A 21754-nucleotide genomic window follows, 5' to 3' on the forward strand; every position below is an offset into this window, starting at 1 on the left:
AACAAAAACAGGCAGCTCCTTGCTGCCCCAGCTCTTCATCGCGTTTATTGCTCACATGCCAGTTGCATGCTCATACTTCTAAGTCAGTGCTTGTCAGCAGCCAGGACTGACCAACACAAGCTGGTCTCAGTGCAGAATACAGCCCGTTCATGATTCATTATGTCTGTCCCTGGAATCGTACCTAAATCCTGGCTCTTCCAAAAGGTGGGACCCGCCTGAGGTTTAAGGGTGTTTTCTAATCTGGAGCAGCTCTTGGAGTCACAGGTGTTCTGTAAACTCTTATTGCAGGGGTATACCCTGGCTGATGAGGAGGAAGACCCTCTGATTTATCAGCATCGAATGCTGAGGAGTGGCCAAGGTGATGCCTTAGCCAGTGGACCAGTGGAAACGGGGCCCATGAAGAAACTGCACGTCAGCACCATTAACCTCCAAAAGGCAAGTCCATTGTGTCCTGGGGGGACTTGGAAAGGAGAGCCCTGCTCTTCTCACTTGTTCAAAACTTTCACCTCTTGCCATCTTCTGTCTAAAATAACCAAATCCAGGCATTTTTCTGAAAATCTAGATACCATGAACTTAGGTTATTTTGTCTTTCTCCGAGTATCTGAATTATACAATCTTTTAATATAAGGAGAGTAAAGAACAAGGTGTCCTTTTATGTTCCCTTGGAGCTTTGGCAGTGGAACTTATTTTTTTTTAATAATTATATTTAATTATTTTATTTTTGGCTGTGCTGGTCTTTGTTGCTGTGTGGGCTTTTCTCTAGGTGCTCCTCTCTAGTTGTGGGTCATAGTCTTCTCATTGCAGTGGCTTCTCCTCTTGTGGAACATGGGCTGTAGGGCATGTGAGCTTAGTAGTGGCGGCTCTTGAGTTCTAAAGCATAGGCTCCGTAGTTGTGGTGCATGGGCTTAGTTGCTCCACAGCACGTGGTATCTTTTCGGATTGGGGATCAAACCTGTGTTTCCTGCATTGGCAGGTGGATTCCTTACCACTGAGCCACCAGGGAAGTCCAGGGGAACTTGTAGTTTGCATTCTAATTTTTTACATGAATAGAACACAACCAGTCAGCCTTGTAGTTAGCACTGAGACTGATGCAGGCTCTTTAAAGCAGTCTTTCACAAACTTCTCAGACTCATTGGGCTTAACCACATGCTGGGGGACTTGTTAAAATGCTTGTTCTGATTCAGGCTCAAGCTCAGGCCTTGATAGTCTCCATTTCTAACAAGCTCCCAGGTAATGGCTGATATCAGTGGTCCACGGGACCACACTTTTGAGTAGCAAGGGTTTAGATCTATGCAGGTTAGTACTGGATTCTCTGTGCTGACCAAAGCCTGGGCTAAAACCAGTTTCTCATCACGTATGCTACCAGTGATCCACTTACAAATAGGCAGTTTCAAAGTATCTCTGATGGATCTAAACAGAGTAATCATATACTTCACTGACTTTTAAATAAATTTATCAACTTGCTTATTTTCCACATTTTGCATCAGTCTTTAGTACTTCTGGTGACTGAAAGCAGCTCCCAGTTTGGATTTCAGCATAGTTTTCTTTCCTTTATTACCAGTTGACCCAAGGCAGCTGCACTTCTGTGTAGCAGCAGATAGAGGTAAAGAACTGGGCAGAGCTGGTCCCAGCTGACTTGGTCTCTTGGCCAAGCCCATAAGGATTTGCACACAGACCTGTGTGCATGTGCTCACACACAGCTTTTGAACACTGGCCTTTACTCCTGACATCAGCCTTTATTCACATAGGCAACTGCAAAGTAACCACTGCTGAGAAAAGTATGATGATTTAAGATGAAAGTGGTAAAATACCCCTGGATCAGGAGTGATGTTGCTCTCCTGTGTGTGTTTTGTAACTGCTAGTCCCAGACCTCGAGGAGAAAGGTCATCAACACCTGGCGTTCCCAAGTGGTTGCTGAGGCCACCATGCTCACACCTCACCCTTGAGGGAGGGGCTGGACAAGGAGGCCAGATGCATGTTTCCACCCAGATATTTTCAGCCTGCCTTGGTGCAGAATGTCCTTCCAGCCAGGCAGCTGTCCACCCTGCTTTAGGGCTTTATTTTCTTTACTTTAGGAAATTCCCCAGTGGTCTAGTTTGCTTCCAGGAAGTTTTGCTTTTTACCAAGGATTTGGAAAAAGTAAGTATAACCTTTGCCAAAGGAAAAAGAAGGCATCTTAGTTTGTCTCACCTGAAAGAATAGGTCAAGTTCAAAAACCCTAACAGCTAACGCTCAGATTCATTTCATCTAAAAGTAAATTGTGCTTGTACGTATTCATGTGATGATAACTAGGGATTAGTATATTTGTCAGTTTTAACCAGCTTTCAAAATAATAATTTGCCACCTCAGTCACCCTTCTATTGGCTATGCTAATAGAGGATTTAATAGTACAGAAAACATAAAAACCATTTATATATACCTCTAGCCTGCCTCCAAGATTTTCAGCTGCTTCCCTGTCTTATGGTAATTGATTCGGGCTTACCTTCTAAATGAATAAGCTGGCGTTCCATCAGCGTGCACCAGTGTTACCAGATGAGGCAGTCCGCAGAGGGTGGATGATGAGAGGAAACTGACTGGAGTTTCAGCAGCTGCTGTAAAACCCAGAGAATTGAGAGTTGGTTATTTTAAATTACAAAGCAGTGGGGAAAGGCCATTGTGAGGCACGTATCCTGTTTGATAGACTGTGCAGTTGTTCACTAAGCCAAAATTTTTTGGAGAGCTATTTGCTACCATTTATCAAATGGTACCAATGTTAATGATCACAATAACCACCGTCTGCATTTGTTGAGCACTTCCCATGTGTCAGGCACTGTTGTGAGCACTTTATATGTATTGATTCATTTAATCTTCACAGTAACCATGTGAGTTCAGTGCTATCATTACCATCCCTCTTTTATGATGTGGACTTTGAGACACTGAAAGGTTAAGAAATTTACCCGATGTCAGCCAGTAGATGGTGGAGCCAAGGAGATGAGCCAGGTATGACTCCAGAGACCAGTCCCTTAACCACTGTGCTGCGTTGTCTTCGCCTCACCCAAACAGCCTCACATCTTTAGAGGGCAAAAGATGTTAGTACTACTTCCTTGTATACGACTGACTTTTAAGTATCTTGTAATATAGTGCTGCTATGCAGAGACTCACTGTTTAGGCTGGAAACGAGCAATCTGTGAATTGAAAAGGACTTGATGTTCCCATTTCATTCCACAGAATAAGGTCTAAAAGTCTTTGGCATCTAGTGTCACTCTTCTTTCTAGTTCAGGAATTCTCATTGTGTCAGTGAGAATCCACATAAATTTTTAAGCTGTCTTTTACAGTATCTCTACTTCAGTTTTTGACTTACAGTAATAGTTTATGTACTGTCACTTATTGGTAACTCATCAAAAGCTACAGCAGACTTCCGTTTCATCCCAGGGGGGTGATGGGTTGGGTCAGTGGTGGTCAGGTGATGTAGCACACACAGGTCTCTTTCACTCCCTGGATGACTTCCCTTGAGAACTTCTGCTCTAACTTATCTGATCCTCCCTTCGTTTAGGGAGGATCAACCTGTCTGTTTGGCCAGAAAAATCTTTTAAGAATATATTTTAGAAGTTAGAGATTTAGTAATTAGGGCTAGGCCAATTCAGAGAGAAGTCATTTTGATAATAAGAGCAACAATGTTTTGCTCGTTATTCCAGCTAGACCCTTTAGATGCATTTTTCCTGGATGAGGAAGACTTAAGACTCAGGTGCCACATACAAGTAGTTTGCCCAGAGTTTCTTCAGCAGCTGAATGGCAGAACCAAGATTCCAGCCAGGTGTTTCTGACTTCAGAGTAGCAGGCACTCACACATAGAGCACTAACTTGTGCTGCTCGCTGTGCAAAGTCCGTTACACGTATTAACTTAGTTAATCCTTAAAACACCTTCTGAGGTGGGGACTGTTATCCACACTTTACAGAGGAGGAAACTGAGGCACAGAAAAATTAAGTAACTTGCCCAAGACCAGGCACCCAATACATTACATAACTGGGATTTGAACTCAAGTTGCGGAGCTCCACAGAGTGTGGCTGCTGACCAGTACCCTTCATTACCCAGCCCCAGGGCCTGAGTCTTTCCATCCACCTCCCTAAGCTGTCCCTGCTAATAACTCTTGGTGCCAGGAGAGCTCAGAGTTTTGAGGAAAATTGAAGGGGATTAACTGCAAAGTAAAAGTTCTACCTGTTCAGCTCCTTTTGTCTCATTCCAACACAGTGCTGTGTCCTCTGGGCTTTGTCACACTATTGATAATGGTGCAGATCTGAGCTTTTCCCCTCTCGCTGTGTGACTGCGCTGTCAGATGAGCCAGTGTCCCACTGCAGGGTGCCCTGGGCCCTTCCAACACTGCTGGAGGCCATTCTGCGTGTGACGGTCCCCATCCACAGGGGCTGTGGAGCTCTCTGCCTGGCGGACAGTCGAGCACAAATGAGTTGTAAAACAGGCGTTCTCTATATTGTGTTATATTCCAGAGGTTGCTGCTTTTGTTTTATGACTTTAATTAAATATTACTCTTTTGTATTTGTACTCAGGGAGTTTTGTCATGAGAGGTATAATTGTATAAACCAAAGAAGTGGGATAATCTTTAGATCAGCGAGGGCTCCTTAGAATAGGCCCTCACAGCTGACAGTTTTCCTTTGTCGCCTGTGGTGTATAGGCCTGGGGAGCTGCCAGAAGGGTCTCCAAAGATGATTGGTTGGAATGGCTGCGGCGGCTGAGCCTGGAGCTGCTGAAGGACTCCTCGTCACCCTCCCTGCGCTCCTGCTGGGCCCTGGCACAGGCCTACAACCCGATGGCCAGGTGCGGTGTGTCAGGGCTCCCTTCTTCCCAGCTTCACATTGTGATCAAGAGGACCAGCCTGTAGAAAACAATATATAAGAATTAGTTTTTATTAGCAGTAAGAGTAAAAAGGTATTTTTAATTTTGTTAACTTCTGGGGTAAAAAATAAAAAGGCAAATTGAACAAGCTCTTATTATAGGAAGAGGATCCATCTTAACCTTGCTAATAGACCTTTCATTAGTAGATTTAGGTCCAAAATTTTAATTACAAAGTCATTTATAACTCTGAAAACAGCTGTGTAATAGTTTACTATAACCTGTTTCCAATAATAGTGATGTTCCAGTTATACATGACTGCATCATAAGTCCCCAAGTCTTAGTGATGTAAAACAATAGTCATCTATAATTATTTATTCTACTCACAAATCTGCAGTTTGGGCAGGACTTGTGGGAACAGTTTGTCTCTGGCCCACCCAGTGTCAGCAGGGGTATTAGTCCGGGGCTAGAAGGTCGACTTCCAAGATGGTGCATTCATACATCTGCCAAGTTGGGGCTGACAGTTGGTCAAAGGTTCTGCCCTGGCCGGGGCCTTGGTTCCTCTCCATGTGGACTGCTCCATGGGTTGCTCCGGCTTCCTCACAGAATACTGTCTTAATTCAGGAGTGAGCGTCCGCAAGGGACTGACAGAGAAGTGCACAGTGCTTGTACAACCTGCCTTGGAGGTCATGAAGTGTCACTTCTGCCCCATTCTGTTGTCAAAAGAAGTCACAAAGACCCACTCAGGCTCAAGGAGAGGAGACGTGGATGCCACTTTTTTATAGGGGAGTGGAAGAAGGAAATGGCAACCCACTCCAGTATCCTTGCCTGGAGAATCCTGTAGACAGAGGAGCCTGGTGGGCTGCTGTCTGTGGGGTCGCGCAGAGTGGGTCATGACTAAAGTAACTTAGCATGCCTGCATGCATTGGAGAAGGAAATGGCAACCGACTCCCGTATTCTTGCCTGGAGAATCCCAGGGACAGAGGGGCCTGGTGGGCTGCTGTCCATGGGGTCGCACAGAGTCGGACACGACTGAAGTGACTTAGCAGCAGCAGCAGCAGGAAAGATCCTAGAAGAATGTGTGGAACAGGAGCTAGTGCTGCAGCCATCTTTGGAAAATAGAATTTACCTTAAAAATACTATAAACCTTACACAGTGATTCTTAGTCATTGAAAATTTAGTTTATAGAAAGTTATAACACATATAGAAGATTTATGGTATAATGTAAGTGAATAAAATGGAATACAAAGTGGTGCAAATGTGGGATTTCAACTAGTAAAAATATGTGTACATAGGAAAAAGATTATAAAGTAATACAATGATTATCTCTAGGAGGTTTTAAGGAGCAATTATTTTCTTTTTTTTCCCTTATTTTCTAAGTTTTTCTACAATGGACAGTGCTTATTTATAATGAAGCATGATTTCATTAGCAATCTTTTCATTAGCAGGGACCAAAAAAGTGAAGTATTCCATTTCACTTTCATCATCACGACTGGTTTGCTCTTTGGAGTGTATTTCGCAGGAATAGAGATGGTCCCTGAGACAGCTACTTGGATGCCATAATTTGGTTCAAATCTGATTTGATTTGATCTGATTTCTTTCAAATACTTTTTAATGCTTAAAAAAAATTGTTCTTAAGGAGTCTCTGTTTGAAAAGTGTCCCTGTGTGCAGATTTCACATTCTCTATTTCCATAACATGCAGAAATAGTGTTTCCTCTCGTCTGCTCCAAGTCCTTTTTGAGCACATCCTCAGTCCAAAAGAGGTTTGTGATAAATACACACATATGTGTCTGTCCCCTTAATGCCAAGCATGTTCATTTGGGAGCCATCGTAGCCTTGGACTAGATCAGAAAGCTTACTTCTTAATGTACACGGGACTTCTTTTGGTCTTCATGTTACCCTATGAATTTCAGATTTTGTTTTCTTTCATCAGATTCCAAAATTATGTATATATCAAACTGACCTAACCTTTTAAGTATGTAAATAAAAATAGATGTATAGGCATCAGGTGCTTAAGCTCATACATTATACAGGCATATCCTGTAGTTTCCAACTCCCTCTCCACACATTCGCCAAAAAGGAGAGGGTCAAGATTGAAGTCCAGATGTCGGGTAGCAAATGTGTCCACCCGAGTGGTGCTGTAGTGATCTTAAATCGTCTTTGTGATTCTGGGAATGGTACCTCTGTTCCCGGGTCTTCCTGAGGCCCCAGCTGTTAGAGGTTTGGCTTAGGGAATGTTTTAAGACTTAACAGATTTGGGTTCTGTTTTCTAATGCTTCTAGTTTCTTAAGCTCTGTTGTCACTTTGTTTATGACCACCCAACTAAGGGTTCTGCTTATGTTTTGAAAAGCAATAGCAGATGCTGCCTTTACGACTTATGATCTTAGTTTGGTCATTGCCTGAGAAGAAACATCCCAAGAATCATTTGAAGATGAATGTTAACTGAATCTGTTATGTCAACTTCTATGTTAAAAGTCCCTTTCTGTTCATCCTCTCCAATGAAGAAGAGTGATGCAGACACTGTGGAGACAAGTCATTTTGTTCTGCTCTTCTTTCTCCCCACTCCATCCCGCCCCCACAGTTTTCCCTGGACCTGTATTGAAAAACTGAACAGTCACTAGCCACATGTGCGTATTTCAGTTTAGGTTAATTAAAAGTAACTAAAACTTAGAATTCAGTTCCTTAGTCACACTTATCACTGTTCAAGTGCTCATTGACCAGTGGCTGCCATATTGGGTGGGGAAGATAGAGACCATTTCCAGCAAGTTCTGTTGGACTGCCTTGGCCTATACAACCATTATCAGTGCCAGGAGTAGCTTGATAAGTTGTGGCTTTTTGGCACCAGTCAGAGGCAGGAGGAGCATTTCCAACATTTGTCTCCACTCCTGTTTGCCTTCAGGGATCTCTTCAATGCTGCGTTTGTGTCCTGCTGGTCTGAGCTGAATGAGGACCAGCAGGATGAGCTCATCAGAAGCATCGAGTTGGCCCTCACCTCCCAGGACATCGCAGAAGTCACACAAACCCTCTTAAATTTGGCTGAATTCATGGAACACAGTGACAAGGTGAGCCTGTCAGGGAACCAGCTGGTGGGAGGAGGGGAAGTACCGCACAGCCCACTCTTGCCTGTGCCTGTCTGCCATTTGTTTCCTATGATGTGGGGTTCTGCTCTCCTCCAGGGCCCCCTGCCATTGAGAGATGACAATGGCATTGTCCTGCTGGGCGAGAGGGCTGCCAAGTGCCGAGCATATGCCAAAGCACTGCACTACAAAGAACTGGAGTTCCAGAAAGGTCCCACCCCTGCCATTCTCGAGTCTCTCATCAGGTAGGCCATAAACCCTTTCTGTTTGATGCCTGCATCTCACATGACCTCTCTTCTCTCACTACCTGGTGCCAGTTCCCTGGAGGCCCTTGGAGACCTCTGCTCTGTCAAATCTGCCGTCGGGTCTGGCCACATGTGTAAATGAGTTGTGGTTGCAGGTGACCTTTCCTGGTACTCTAGCCAGAATTGTCACTTCTGTTGACCCTTAACACCTGGGCTCCTGTTCTTTTCCAACCTCTGCTTACTTGTCCTGATGAAATCAGCCTAAAGTAGTTCTATGGCCAGAGCAGCCAAGGTAAGATAGATTTTATGTCTGGGTTAGACCGCGCTCTCTGGCTTGGGAGTAGGAGCTGATTTCTGTGCCTCAGAGACAACCCACAGGCAGGCTAGGGTTTTATTGACTAAATATGTTGGTACCTGAGCCTTCCTCCGTGGAGTGCTGTAAATGTAAAAGGCAGAGCCATGTCTGAAATCCGGTGGTTTTTTCCTCTCATTTGCTTATGTTCTCTCATAAGGTTTTGAGTCTTCTGGGTATGGAAAAAATAGGTTGTTTAATAAATTTTTCACTGTTATGAAATTACAAGCAGCCTTAAATGTTAGCTCCACAGCTCCTAGAGAATTGTTTACTTCCCCTAATGATTATCGAAGAATATTAACTCCGAGATCTAATTATCTTCATGTAAATGCTAACATGGTAGATTATTTCACTACAAATAGTTTAGGAAAACTCATGCAGCTAATCAGGACCTCCACTTAGCTGAAACAGCCTGCTGTGAGTGGCGCTCCCTTCATTTGAAAGGATAATCAAATAACCAAGTTCTCTGCTAGCTCTGCTTTTGAGTAGATGCTAAACTCTGCTCCTTTGAGTGCTTTACAAAGTGACCAAAAAGATAGAGATAGAAGCGTGTTTTTGCCCAAATAAATTGGACTTGGAGAGAATGCTGATTTCTAAAATACCACACAGGAATGGTTATAAATGTGCCATCCTATGGGTAGGCCTCAGTTTCAAATTAGGCAGAAGAAGACACCTTCCTTCCTTCCTTCCATCTCTGGCTTATATAATGCAATCTTGCATCATAACTGGAAGAAGACCCCATAGCTGAATATTGTGACTCAACATTAAGTAACTAGTTTTTGTACACTGATTTCCTTGCTTGCCTTTTTCTATTCGATACCTCTCTGAAATTTCCCTCATCCAACCCCCAGTTTTTTCCATATTTGAGACAATCACTGAAGCATTAGTGTTTATGCAGATATGTAGTAGAAGATGTAGTTAGAGGCCTGGAAAAGTGTTCCAGAAGGTCATTTAACTTCTTAAAACCAGTATGATTGAAAATGTTGTTGAGTCGCTGAGTCGTTCTGACTTTTGCAATCCTCTGAACTGTAGCCCGCCAGGCTCCTCTGTCTATGGGATTTCCCAGGCAAGAAGACTGGAATGGCTTGCCATTTCCTTTCTCCAGTAATTGAAAATACATCTTTGGAATTCCTTGCAGATTGATACTGGCTTTAAGAAAACAAACAAAAACCTCTGGTCCCAGTGAAGCCTGGGCCTCTACACTCTGGTTGGTTCCAAGTCTGGTTCAGCTCAGCTGGTTCAGGTTGAGCTAAGCTCAGCCCTTCAGTTGGTTTCCTGTGTCTTCCCAGTACCCATCTTTTTTGTTTCTACTTGTAGCTTTTCCTGCCGAATTTATATAACTGCTTTTTCTCAGCACCATTGCCACATTATGCTGTCATATTCAGTGAAGAAAGTTTTAAGAAACAACCTTAAGCTGCTTATTCAGAAGTTGCTCTCAGCACTACCCCAGTCCTCACAGATACTCCTCCCAGGGCCCAGACCCTCCTCCATGACTTTGGTTTTGCCTTGGAGGCATTGCTGTTCAGTAAGAGGTTGGGTTCTCTTCCTCACAGTGGCTACTAGAGAGCTCAAAGCTCAATTCCTGGCCCACCTGTATCACATTGCAGACATCTTAGCTGTTTTTTCTACTGCCCTCCTCCCTTCTCTAATTTTATTTTTCCTTCTGTTACTTTCTCTTCAGCATTTGTCATTTATTTTAAAGTTTAGTAGCTCTGACCGTAAAACGTCTACCTACAATGAGGGAGACCTGGGTTCGATCCCTGGGTCGGGAAGATCCCCTGGAAAAGGAAATGCAACCCACTCCAATATTCATGCATGGAAAATCCCATGGACCGAGGAGCCTGGTGGGCTACAGTCCAGGGGGTCACAAAGAGTCAGACATGACTGAGCGACTTCACTTCACTTCATACATGTTTGAGTCAACTGCCTTAAATTCTTTTTGAAGCAATCAGATTAATCGTACACGGAAACATCTTTGCACAATTGATTCTTAGTTTTTATTTTTGTTATAAAAAGTTGTGCTGTGCTGACGGTACTGTTCTCTTGCTACTGGATCAATCTGTCGTCCTACCTGTTGAAATTTTTATTTACCTGCTCCAGGACACATTAAATCCACATGTAATCCCCAAACTGTCAGCCCAAACTGGGGCTGATAGCCTCTCAAAGCTGGATTTATCAGTGAGTATAACTGCTTATTTGGGGAGCAGAGAGTTAAATGAGTATTTAGGTACTTTGAAACACACGTGCTCCGGTACTTACACATGTGCACAGTTTTTACTTGGCGTATTAGCGTTAGGATAAGATCTGGTGTCCTGCTCATTCTTGGTTCATTTAGGACTGTGTAACGAATTACCATAGGCCAGGTAGCTTGAACATCATTTATTTTTCACAGTTAGAAAAATCTAGAAGCTTGGAAGTCCAAAATCAGGGTGCCAGCATGGTTGGGTTCTGGCAAGACCCTCTTCTGGGTCGTTGATTGCCCTGTGTGTCCTCCTGGGGTCTTTTTATAAAGGCAATAATCCCTTTCATGAGGTCTCCACACTCATGGCCTAATCCCTTCCCAAAGGCTCCCATCTCCAAATGCCATCACATTGGGAATTAACCTTCAAAATATGAATGGAGGGTTGGGGGGTGCATCAGGGAGATGCAGATTCTGTCCACAGAACCTGCTTCTCTTTCTCAACCCGAAATAGAAGAGAGGGTCTGATCAAAACTGGTTTTCTCACTGCCCAGCCCCTGACATGTTATCCCATTTTAAGAAAATTTTCTGATTGAGAAAATTCCAGCGCTTTCAATTGGCATCAGCTCTGCCAACTGCCCATCAGTCCTGTTCTCTTTCGCACCCTTTGTACCTTCTCTCACACACCCTGTAGGGTGTGTCAGAACACAGTGCTCTTTACCTTTAGGAGAGCTGAGCTCTCCTTTTTGTAGTTCTGTCCTCTTGAAGGTAGAGGCTGTGTTGTGCTCACCTTCAAGTCCTTGGAATCCGTGTCACCCTGCCCCAGACAAGATGCTTTAAAAGTGATTGTTGCTGTCAGAACCTGCACCTCTGTGGGTTACAATGTGTGTTTTCCTTCCACCTGCTTTCTCTCATCTCTCAGACATTTTCTCAGAAGGGTGAGGTAAACCACAGATGCTGAATTAGGGCTTTGGTGTTTTGGTTTTTGTTTTTTTTACGGTGACTTGTTTTTGACATTAACTTTGCCACAAAAAGGTTTTTATTTCAGTTATTCAGTTTCATATCTATATAAATATGAGTCAATTTCAAGAACTATAGGTTTTTTTTTTTTAGAACTATAGGTTTTGATTAATATAGGGACTTTGTCCCCCCCAACTTTCTTGAGGAATGATTGACAAATATAATTGTGTGTATTTAAATGTATACCATAATGATTTGATATGCATTATAGAATGATTACTAAGATCAACATAACCACCTCACATGACTGATTTTTTTATGTGTGGTGAGAATGCTTAGGATCTACTCTCAGCAGATTTCAGATATACAAAACTATTTTGTTAGCTATAGTGCATTAGATCTAATGCTGTGCATTAGATCCTAGAAACTTACTCATCTTGAAAGTTTGTGCCCTTTGACCTATATCTCCACATTTCCCCATTCTCCTGTCCCCTGACAACAACCATTCTAGTTTCTATTTTTATGAAATCACTTTTAAAAACATGATTTTGCATGTGTGATACTATATGTTATTTGTCTTTCTCTGTCTTATTTTACTTAGCTTAATACCCTCCAGATTCATCCATGTTATCACAAATGGAAGAATTTCTTTCTTTGTGGCTGAATAATAGTACATATTATATATGTGTGTATATATTTACACACACACGTGCTATGTATTTATTTGTTTTTGGCTGTGCTGGGTCTTTGTTGCTGTTCTGGCTTTTCTCTAGTTGTGGCAAGCTGGGGCTGATCTACATGGCAGTGTGCAGACTTCTCATTGCAGTGGCTGCTCTTGTTGCAGAGCTCAGGCTCTAGGGCGCACGGGCTTCAGTAGTTGGGGCTCCCAGGCTCTAGAGCACTCCCGCAATAGTCCTGATACATGGACTTAGTTGCTCTGCGGCATGTGCGATCTTCTTGGATCAGGAATTGAACCCATGTCTCCTGCATTGACAGGTGGATTCTTTACCACTGAGCCACCAGGAAAGCCCAAAGTACATTTGGGGTTGTTTCTGTCTCTTAGCTATTGTGGATAATACTGCAGTGAACATGGGAGTGCAGATATCTCTTCAAGATAGTGATTTTGTTTCCTTTGAATATGAACCCAGAAGTGAAAAATTGCTGAATCACATGGTAGTTTTGTTTTCAATTTCTTGAGAAACTGCCAGACTGGTATAGTGGTTATTCCAATTTACATTCCCACAAACAGTTCCCTTTTCTCCAGTTCCTTGCCAGCACTTACTATCTTTTGTCTTTCTAATAATCATCATCCTCCCAGATGTGAGTTGGTATCTCACTGTGGTTATGCTTTGCCTTTCCCTGGTGATTAGTGACGCTGAGCACCTGGTCATGTACCCACTGGCCATTTGGACATCTTCTTTGGAAAAATGAACTGTTTAGGTCCTTTGCCCATTTTTAAACTGGATTATTTGCTTTTTTGCTATTCAGTCATGTAAGTTCTCTATATATTTTAAACATTAACCCAAGTATTATGGTTTACAGATATTTTCTTCCTGTTCTGTAGATTGTCTTTTCAGTTTTTTGATTGCTTCTCTTGCTGTGCAGAAGCGTTTTAGTTTGAGGTAGTCCCACTTACTTATTTTAGTTCTTGTTGCCTAGAGCTTCCGTTTTCTTTAGTTGTGGGGTATATAGTTCATGAGAGAGAATAACTAGCTACTTCTGCCCTAAGCATCTTGTACTCTTCCTTCTCTTCATCTCCTTCTAATCGTTTTCTCCTCTCTCCAAGCAGTACTGTGCCCGCTTCTGAGCATCTCAGATCCCTTGCCTGCTTCAGGAAGTGTCTGTCTGACTGCCTGTCCCATGGGAAGCCCTGCTTCAGTATACTTATTCTCTACTCACTTTACTTCTTTGAAAATCCTGATGATCTTGGTTTTAAGGTCAAGTGGGTTCCCAACAATCAAAGGACCCTAGGTACATTAGAAAATAGTGAGTTAGAGAATTATGCTTACCTTACCCTGACTGGTTCAAGAGAATGGTTCTTTTTGGGAAAGAAAAATTACTTCCTGAAGGTCAAAATTATTTGGCGTCTCTTAAGACTAAAGATATTTTTTTCCGTCTGTGTATATAAGTTAGCTCAGGTAGAAAGTAGGAGTGTTGCTTTGCAGAATATCTTGAAGCCAGGCAGTGGCCCTGGCCTCTGTGGGGGTCAGGGGGGTAGACCAGAGCCTGACCTCGTCCAGCTCCTGCTGCCCTTTTTCTCCCTTGATTTTCCGTCTTCGGCTTCCTGCTCCTCCCTGGGTTTCCCTGAAGACTGCAGCACACCCAGAGTCTCTTTCTCATGGCTCATTCTGATTTTTTACTTAAAACTTTTCACCATGCCCTCAGTGGTAATAGTAATCATTTTAAAAGGAACACAATTTAAAAGAGTTTATTGTAGAAGGAAGAAAAAAACTGAACATTGAAAACAAACTACAGTATTTTATTTTTACAGAGCAAAATGCTTATTTATATGCAGCATGAATTATTTCTTAACCATGGTGCCATTTACCTTCCTGTTTCGGCCATTTTTTTATAGATGAGATAAAAGAGGAAGCTTTTTGATCCCTTTTCTCATAAAGTAGATAAAAATAGATGTATCTGTATTGACTGAGAAATTTTAAGTCAGTTTTGTGTGAGCGTCCACAGGGACTTATGTTCCCCTCCAGTTGAGCTCCTGCCACCACTGGGCTTACTCCGTGTCTCTCAGTGCTGTGCCTGATCGAGGCTGAGCAGGGGAGGTGCTCAGAGACCAGTGCAAGGCCCAGAACCCTGGCGCCTCCTCCGGTCAATTCCAGCCTAGGTCCATTCACCTCCAGCCAAACAGTTTTTGTCTTTAAAAAAAAAAAGTGTGTAGACTGAAGGTAGTTTCATTGGGTTTAAAAATGGAAGCCCCTCGCCCCCACCACCCACTTCACTCCTTTCTCTAACACCCAAGAAAGTCAAAGTAATACGGTTCATTTTCTGCCCTCACATCACCTCGGCCTCAGGGAAAATGGCTAAAATGAACTCACAGTTATTTTTCCTCCACAGAAAAATTGTGTGGAAAAAAGAAGCTGCTGCTATGTCAGGACAGGCAGGGAACCCCCTCAGGCCAGCCCCCTGAGAAGTGTGTGTCTGGACCTGTTGCGTTTAAATACTTCCTCCCACTATCTTTAACATCCTCAGCACAGTCTTGTCCTCCTAAGAAACTCTCCCTCTCCTTGAAGATGATGGACCACTTCCCATCCCTCCCCTTTCTAGACTCCCTCCCTCTCCTCCTCTGCCCTTTTCCCAGCCTCCGGTTCCTCCAGTCCTCCTCTAGAACAGTCCCCTTTTTATGGCTGGAAGTCTTCCGGGCGGATTTTCATCTCCACTCGTTTGAGGGAGTAGCTGGAGCCGTGCCAGCCGTACCAGGTGATGCCATCCAGGTGCTTGTTGTGCTCCCCAAGGCGGTAGTAGACGCCATTGAGGTTGGAGTCTGTGCAGCAGTTGTACCAGTATCCACCTGCGACGGGAAACAGTCAGTGCTCCAGTGTCCTCAGAGACCACTGACACCCTGGGCAGCAGGGATGTCCTGAAGCCATTAGGGTCAGTGTCACAAAGGAGTACAAAGCCAGAAAATTGACTGTGCAGCTGAAAATCCACTCTTTCTCCTCCAGCAGGACTGTGGCCCTGCCTCTGAACTCCCCCCTCCAGACCAGGACTCTCACCTTTGCGGAGCTGGGCGCACTTGTCCAAGCAGTTGTCGTTGTCCTTGTCCTTGGTGCTGAAGGCTGTGTTGTTGTGATAGATGAGGGCATCATTCCCCACGTCGCCACTGTAGTTCCCCAGGAAGAGGCGGTAGCTGTTGAGTTCGTTGCCCAGAACAAAGTGGCTGTACTCGGCATAGCGCGTATTGCCCTCCCAGTCCTGTCAGGGGAGGCAGAGCCTTAGAAAAACTGGCAGGGCCTCCTGTCATACCACCCTGCCCCTCTTCTCTCTCTCCAGCTACAGCCATCCGTCTTCTCACTGCAGGGAACGTAGCAAGACTTTACTTGTCTGTCTCTGGTTTAACACACTAACCTGGGGATCAGACAGCAAGAGTCCTAGATCAGACTTCCCTCCTAAGTCCCCATATAGCTTGATTAGTCTCTCTTTCTCTTCCCCTTCATTCTCTCTTCCTCTGTCTGTGAAGTGTAGACCTGAGTTTTGCTGTATCCTACTCTGGGGTGTCATAAGAGTAACTTGAGAATATAGTGACGCTTCAGGGCCTTTAAGGAAGATCACCAACTGACACCAATACGGTTTGCTTGCAGAGGTCCTGATACCCCAGGCCAGGGCAGGGACCAGTGTTTGAGCCCAGCTGACTGTTGGATTCCTCTGCTCTGGCCTGAGTCTGGCCTCTCCTGTACCTGCAGCCTCACTTCTGTGAAAAATACAGGAGTTAAAAAAAAAAACCTATTCTTCCTCAACTGTACTGCAACCTGCAGGAAAACCACCATAGCAAGTATCCCAGCTGACGGTGGAAAGGAGTAGGAATGACACCCCCGGAGTTGTGCGGAGTTGGGTGTGGCAGCCCTGGTCCAGTCCTGGGGACCGCGTCTCGTGCTCACCTGCATCTCCATGCGCAGCCGAGTGGGCCGCCTGGAGAGCCGGTGGATGTGGTCATTCCCCAGCCAGAAGTCCCCACGGATGCTGCCAAAGCCCTGCTTGTACTGCTTCCAGTCCCGGTAGAAGGAGACGAGGCCACTCTTCCGTCTCTGAATGATGGTCCAGCCGCCACCTGAAGTCTCCATGTCACAGAACACCTGGAACGGAGGGGACGCCCTGGTCAGGACCTGCCAGGACAGGCAGCGTGAGCCTGAGCATGGCCTCTCACCTTCTCTTGCCCCAGTTGATGGACATACGCCATTCCACAGCCACTGGCTCACTGGGTAGTAATTCTCCCCAGTACTGGCAGGCTGGGCAGGCTGGCGGTTTGCTGAGAAAGATCAAAACTGAGGATGAGAGCAAGTGCATGCAGAGTTTGAAGGGAAAGCATTCAGATCCTCTGACATGCTCCCTACACATTCTCTGTTTTCTACTCTAAAGAGCAACTGCCATGGGCCGTGGCAAGACTTCGCAGCACGTAGGTTGTGGTGAGAACGTGATCTGAGCACATCAGAAGGATTAGTGTTTAGTTGGTAGTGGTGTGAAGGAGCCAAACAGATGCCGGGACTTTTTCCCCCTGTAAATGGAGTGTTTAGATCACTGTCTAGTATTTGGTGTGCTTGCGTCCCTGTCTTGAGCTTCCCGCTTTTTAGACTGACTAGCCTTGCCGTCCCCAGCCTTTGAGTGGGTGGAAAAGAGATGACAGAACCCAGGCAGTGGGCTGTGATGGCCTCACCTCCAGCTCAGGGCTGCCCAGGAAGTCGTCGGGAGGAAGCTTATATACTCCAGAGATGCGGTAGTTCTTCTGGTAGAGGGATGAGCAGTCGTAGATGGCATCTGCAGGAGTGAGCCACAGGGTGAGCGTCCAGGCCCAGGTTCCAGGGCTAGCCGCACCCCTGCTACATTTACACTGAAAGTTTAAAAGGGAGACTTCCTTCTACCACGAAATTCATAGGAGTGTTCATTCCTGCGCAGCGTCCAGACTTGGGAGACATGGATATCAGGAGGTCTGGGATAGGCGTGCGTTGGCCTCACTGGTGATAGGGCTGAGAGGTAGAGAAGCCCTTCACCTGAGTTGCACAACAGTACAAACAAGCTTAAGGTTTGTGCTGAAGTAAATTATCCTGCTGTGGTTCTAGGGCATGAATTCTAGGGTCGTTACAATGCGTGAGGGCCACTAACAGATGCTACTGTTTAATGGATTCAACTTCTGGGACAGCAAACCTCTATTCCCAGATAAGTCATGAGGATATGGGAGGGTTTGGTTTTATTGTTTCTCTTTTGTTGTTTTTCAGAGGTAATGGCTACTGCTTACCAGGTCCCTTATTAGCAGAGATTTATAATTTTATCTTCTCCACCTTAATCCAACACTGCTAGACAAATGAAAATGCAGACAGTCTAAGGAACCCCTGCAGGCCTTCCCCTGGCACTGTTATTAAAACAAGGAAATGAGAGCTTTGGGCAAGCTGGCTTTCTCTCTGGGGTTGATTTTAACGTTTCCTCAATTGCCCTGGGGGCTAGTGCTTTATAATGGATTGTGTCTCCTGTTCTGAATATCATAGAGCACTGTGAAAGGGACAGCCTCTGCAGATAGGATCAGAAAGCAGAAACTCTTGCCTGGCCAGGAGATGCTCCCTGCCTTTCTGTCTGGGAGTTCTTTTCTTGGTGATCAGTGCACTCAGCCTTCGAGAAGAGGACACAGTTGGCAGATGGTGACTCTTCCACAGAGGGAATTGTTTGAGGCAGAGTGCTTTGCAGAGGGGAAATGGGAAACCCTTGTCTTCACCATCGGAGTTCTTCACTTCCTGTTACTGCTCTCTAAGAGGCTAACTCCTTACAGAGTGTAAAGGTGCCCCCACACCTGCTAGTAGAGAAGGGAAGTAAGGAATGAGGGCCTGGGCAGTAGGAGGATGAGGCCTGGCAAGGGAGCTGCACTTGACACCCAAGAAGCTCCTTGACCTGTTTGGAGGTGGTACAGGTCAGGTTCCTCTGCCTTCCCTGGTCACCTATGTATCTGTTTCATCTCCCAGACCCAAATCAGGACTCACTTGTCTGAAAAATGGCCTGAACATACCTTTCTTATCCCAAGCTGAGGGTCAGGAAGTACATACTGAGAAAATGATTTACACAAAATTTTTAGGCTTAATTTCCAGTTAAAACTTTTTCTTCATTTGAACTAAGGATTACCAGTGACTTACTCTGTTCTTGTGTCAGTAAGAAATGACATATCTATAGACTCTGCTCCTTGTAACTAATAATTTGCTGATATTTTCAGAAAACCAAATTTCTGTCTAAACAGTAAATTCACCTGGCCTGTCTGAGCCAAGCTAACTAGAAACCAAGAATTGTTTTGCACAAGAAAAGAGTAGTAAACGTATCTTATTTGGGGCCTACTGAAAAATGGAAATTTCAGCATTGCATTTTCCTGTATGACTGGGGACAATTTTAAGATTGTGGGGAAGAAAAAAATGGAAATGCAGAATTGAGGAACCTTGAGGAACCAGTCCTTTTTGAACACAAAGGACTCCTTAGATGCCCTGGGCAATGTCTGTGCACCTTAATTCTGAGCCAATGAGAAGAGTGAGATTGGCCAATAGGACAGCCAAGTTCCATTATTGCCCAGCCCACTAAAGCCCAGGAACCTGAGAAAACTGTTTTTGGTAAAACTTTGCTTCTAGAGATGTTATGATTTTGGTGTCCATTCCTACTTCCTTGGGACCGAGGGGACAGCCGGTCAGCTCTGGACTAGGAAATGGACTGATCGTCAATACATGAGCTCTGTTTCTAAGACTTGGCTGTGTGACTCTGGGCAGACCACCTGATCTCTTTGTGCTCCAGGATGTGCGATTCATACTTTCAATATGCCGAAACATTGCAGGAGTAAAGAGAGACCTGGGTAAATTTACAGCATCTTAGAAATCAAAACAAATACTTTGTAAGCCCTTGCAAAAGAGAAATCAGAGCCGGTGGCACGTACCCAAGAAACTAAATTCCACGAGAAACCCCAGGGAGCGTTCTGACCACATCACCTAGAAGCAGGGCTGCAGAGGGGAGGCACTCAGCTGTGTGAGGGGGAGGTGGTGAGCAGTGTGAGGCTGCGTTCTCCTTACCTGCTGAGGTCTGGGTGACCGTCTGGGCTGCCTGCAGCTGCATGATGCCAATCTGGTTGTTCATCTCGGAGTACTTGCTCTCAGCCTCAGTGAGCCGCGTCTCCATGCTCTTGGCGCTGCTTTCCAGCTCCATCACCTGCATGACCACGCTGACCCAGTCCCTCTCCTGCTTCTTGCCCAGGTCGCTCAGCAGGCTGCTCAGGTTGGCAATCTGGGCCTGGAGTGCCTTTGCCTCCTCACAGCAGGTGGCCGCAGTGAGCTCTGCCTGGGTCTTGCGCTTAGGGGGCTTCTGTGGCCAAACTGGGTGGCTGACAAAGGCCACGAGGAAAATGCAGAGCCACGCCACGGCCGAGAGAGTCTTTTTCAGCATCTTTCGTGGGCCTGGGTGAGGAAGGCTCTCCTCGGGGGAACCTAGTTATGCCCAGCTGAGGTGTACAAAGCTGCAGCAGTTTAGAACCTAAGACTTTCGCTCGTGATGGACTTACCACTTTGCTGTTCTCTCCTTGCTCTTTCTTTGCCTTTCTCAAAACTCGCGTTTCCGAAAGTGCAGCTCAGTTGGGTAGCCCGTAGCTTTTCTTCCCAAGTCTGAATGCTCAACAAACTGAGCATCTTAAATATCGTTTGCTGCTGCACCTCCACCCTTACCGTGGCTGAGCATGGCGCTTTAGCCCCTCCCAGCTCATCTGGGAGGGTCAGGTGCCTGTTGGGTGAAGTCAGTGCAAACTTAGGCCAGAGGAGGGGAGGGGAGAGACAGGGGCGCGTCTTTCTTTCCCTGCCTGCACAGTCTCTGGGCCGAGACCAGAGGACTGAGTTCGTGTGTTTCCAGTTTTGCCTATTAGATTGTGCCCCTGCCAGCCACTGGCTCAGCTCTATCAGTGAGCAGGGCAGGGTCAGAAGAATTTCCAGATTCCATTCTAAAGGTTACATAACCACGGGGTGAGCACAAGGTAGGCAAAGAGAGTGGGGATAAGACTCTCCACTCACCCCGGGAGACCTATTAATGCAGCCATGCTGTTTATACACGGCTCTAGTCTATTTTGGCATCCTTCTGACTGTGCTTTTAACAAGGCTGGTTATTCCTTTCTCTGATCAGCATTCAGTATTTTACAAAACCCTCTTTTGGCTAGGATCTAATGCCATCTCACATTTGAATATTTCTAACATAGAAAAAGCTTTAGAAATAGGAGGATAAAGTAAAGTTCTCAGGAAGTGAAAACGGACTTTGTAGTTTGTACTCACAGGGTTTACCCAGTTGTCTGTCTTTTTACATACTTTCTCCTTCAATAAAGAGTGGGCCAGTGTTAGCCTCTTGGCACAGGTGTGTCAGCGATGACAGTGGGGCAAAAACGCAGGGCATGATCCCTACAGGACTTGGTACCTGCATGGGCATCCGCGTGCCCGTGGTCTTCAGGCAGAGCAAGAAACAGGTCCAGCCACAGCCCAGGTTCTAAACCTGGAAAGTATGTTAAAATGTAGAGAAAAGAATCCCCATGGCCTAATAATGCACATCTAGAGTCTCATTTCCCTTTTCCTGTGGAATATGGTTTGCAGATTCATTATATATGATCTATATCCCTGAAAATGGGGATATTATAATTTTTCATGTCCTATATTTAAAGGAAATTCCTCCTTTGAAAACAGATGGGGGAAAAGACTGGGTTTTCAGCACATTTTAAATCTTTAAAATGAGCTTTTCACTAAGAATGTAAACAAAGGTCCCTCTCTGTGTACATGGTAACTGTCTTTGGAACATACGCTTATCATTTCCAGGTACAGTTCTTGTGTGTTCTGTGGCTATTCCGTGTGGCCCCTTCACACACGAGCGTGAGGTCTGGCCTCAGGCCCTCCTTCCTGCCGTAACGCCCAGAGCCCTTTTCTAGTCAGGGCTTCTGCTTCTCAGAAAGTCATTTCTTTTCATGCAGCTGGAGTTACCAGACACTTTTTTTTCCCCCTGTAAATCAAAAAGCAGGAGTGGATCAGGTGGATCAGAGTTGGTTTGCTTACCTCCTGTCTTCTGTGCCTGCCTAGGAGTGAGGGTGCTGCTGGGGCCCTGTGGTAGTTGTCACTCTGCTCTAAAAGGGCTTTTTCAGCACCGGCGCCGTCAGCCCACCCCTCTTGGTATATGTCTGGCTGTGGCAGCCTTAGCTCATGGTGTTCACTTCACTGCGGTGAACCTGGTCACAACCACCAGGTTCACCAGGGTCTGCTAAACTCCACTATCATCTTCAAGATGATCTCCTACCCAGCAAACGACTCTGAACTCAAACCATGTGTCACACACTCCTGTGCGGCATCACATGTGACCCTGCTGTCTTGGTAGAGAACATCCTGGAAAAAAGGTGCTTTGCGGCTTTCTGG

General features: G+C 45.2%; 2 protein-coding genes across 3 annotated transcripts in view; one reads left to right on the top strand and one right to left on the bottom strand.

Annotated features, from left to right (window-relative positions):
* MTOR (mechanistic target of rapamycin kinase) overlaps positions 1 to 21754 on the top strand; it is a 120922-nt gene that overhangs the window by 38771 nt on the left and 60397 nt on the right. For both annotated transcript variants that reach the window (XM_065935765.1, XM_065935766.1), the window contains 4 exons: positions 289 to 435; positions 4668 to 4810; positions 7726 to 7888; positions 8003 to 8148. In XM_065935765.1, the coding sequence (XP_065791837.1) occupies positions 289 to 435; positions 4668 to 4810; positions 7726 to 7888; positions 8003 to 8148 (599 nt within the window). The remainder of the gene's footprint in view (positions 1 to 288; positions 436 to 4667; positions 4811 to 7725; positions 7889 to 8002; positions 8149 to 21754) is intronic.
* ANGPTL7 (angiopoietin like 7) lies at positions 14052 to 20035 on the bottom strand. The gene is made up of 5 exons (XM_065936793.1): positions 19397 to 20035; positions 17023 to 17123; positions 16250 to 16444; positions 15368 to 15566; positions 14052 to 15162 (listed from the first exon to the last, which is right to left on the bottom strand). The coding sequence occupies exons 1-5, from the start codon at positions 19764 to 19766 to the stop codon at positions 14993 to 14995; spliced, it is 1035 nt and encodes a 344-aa protein (XP_065792865.1). The 5' UTR covers positions 19767 to 20035; the 3' UTR covers positions 14052 to 14992.

The sequence above is a fragment of the Muntiacus reevesi genome, chromosome 5 (assembly GCF_963930625.1).
Source record: "Muntiacus reevesi chromosome 5, mMunRee1.1, whole genome shotgun sequence".
NCBI lineage: Eukaryota > Metazoa > Chordata > Mammalia > Artiodactyla > Cervidae > Muntiacus > Muntiacus reevesi.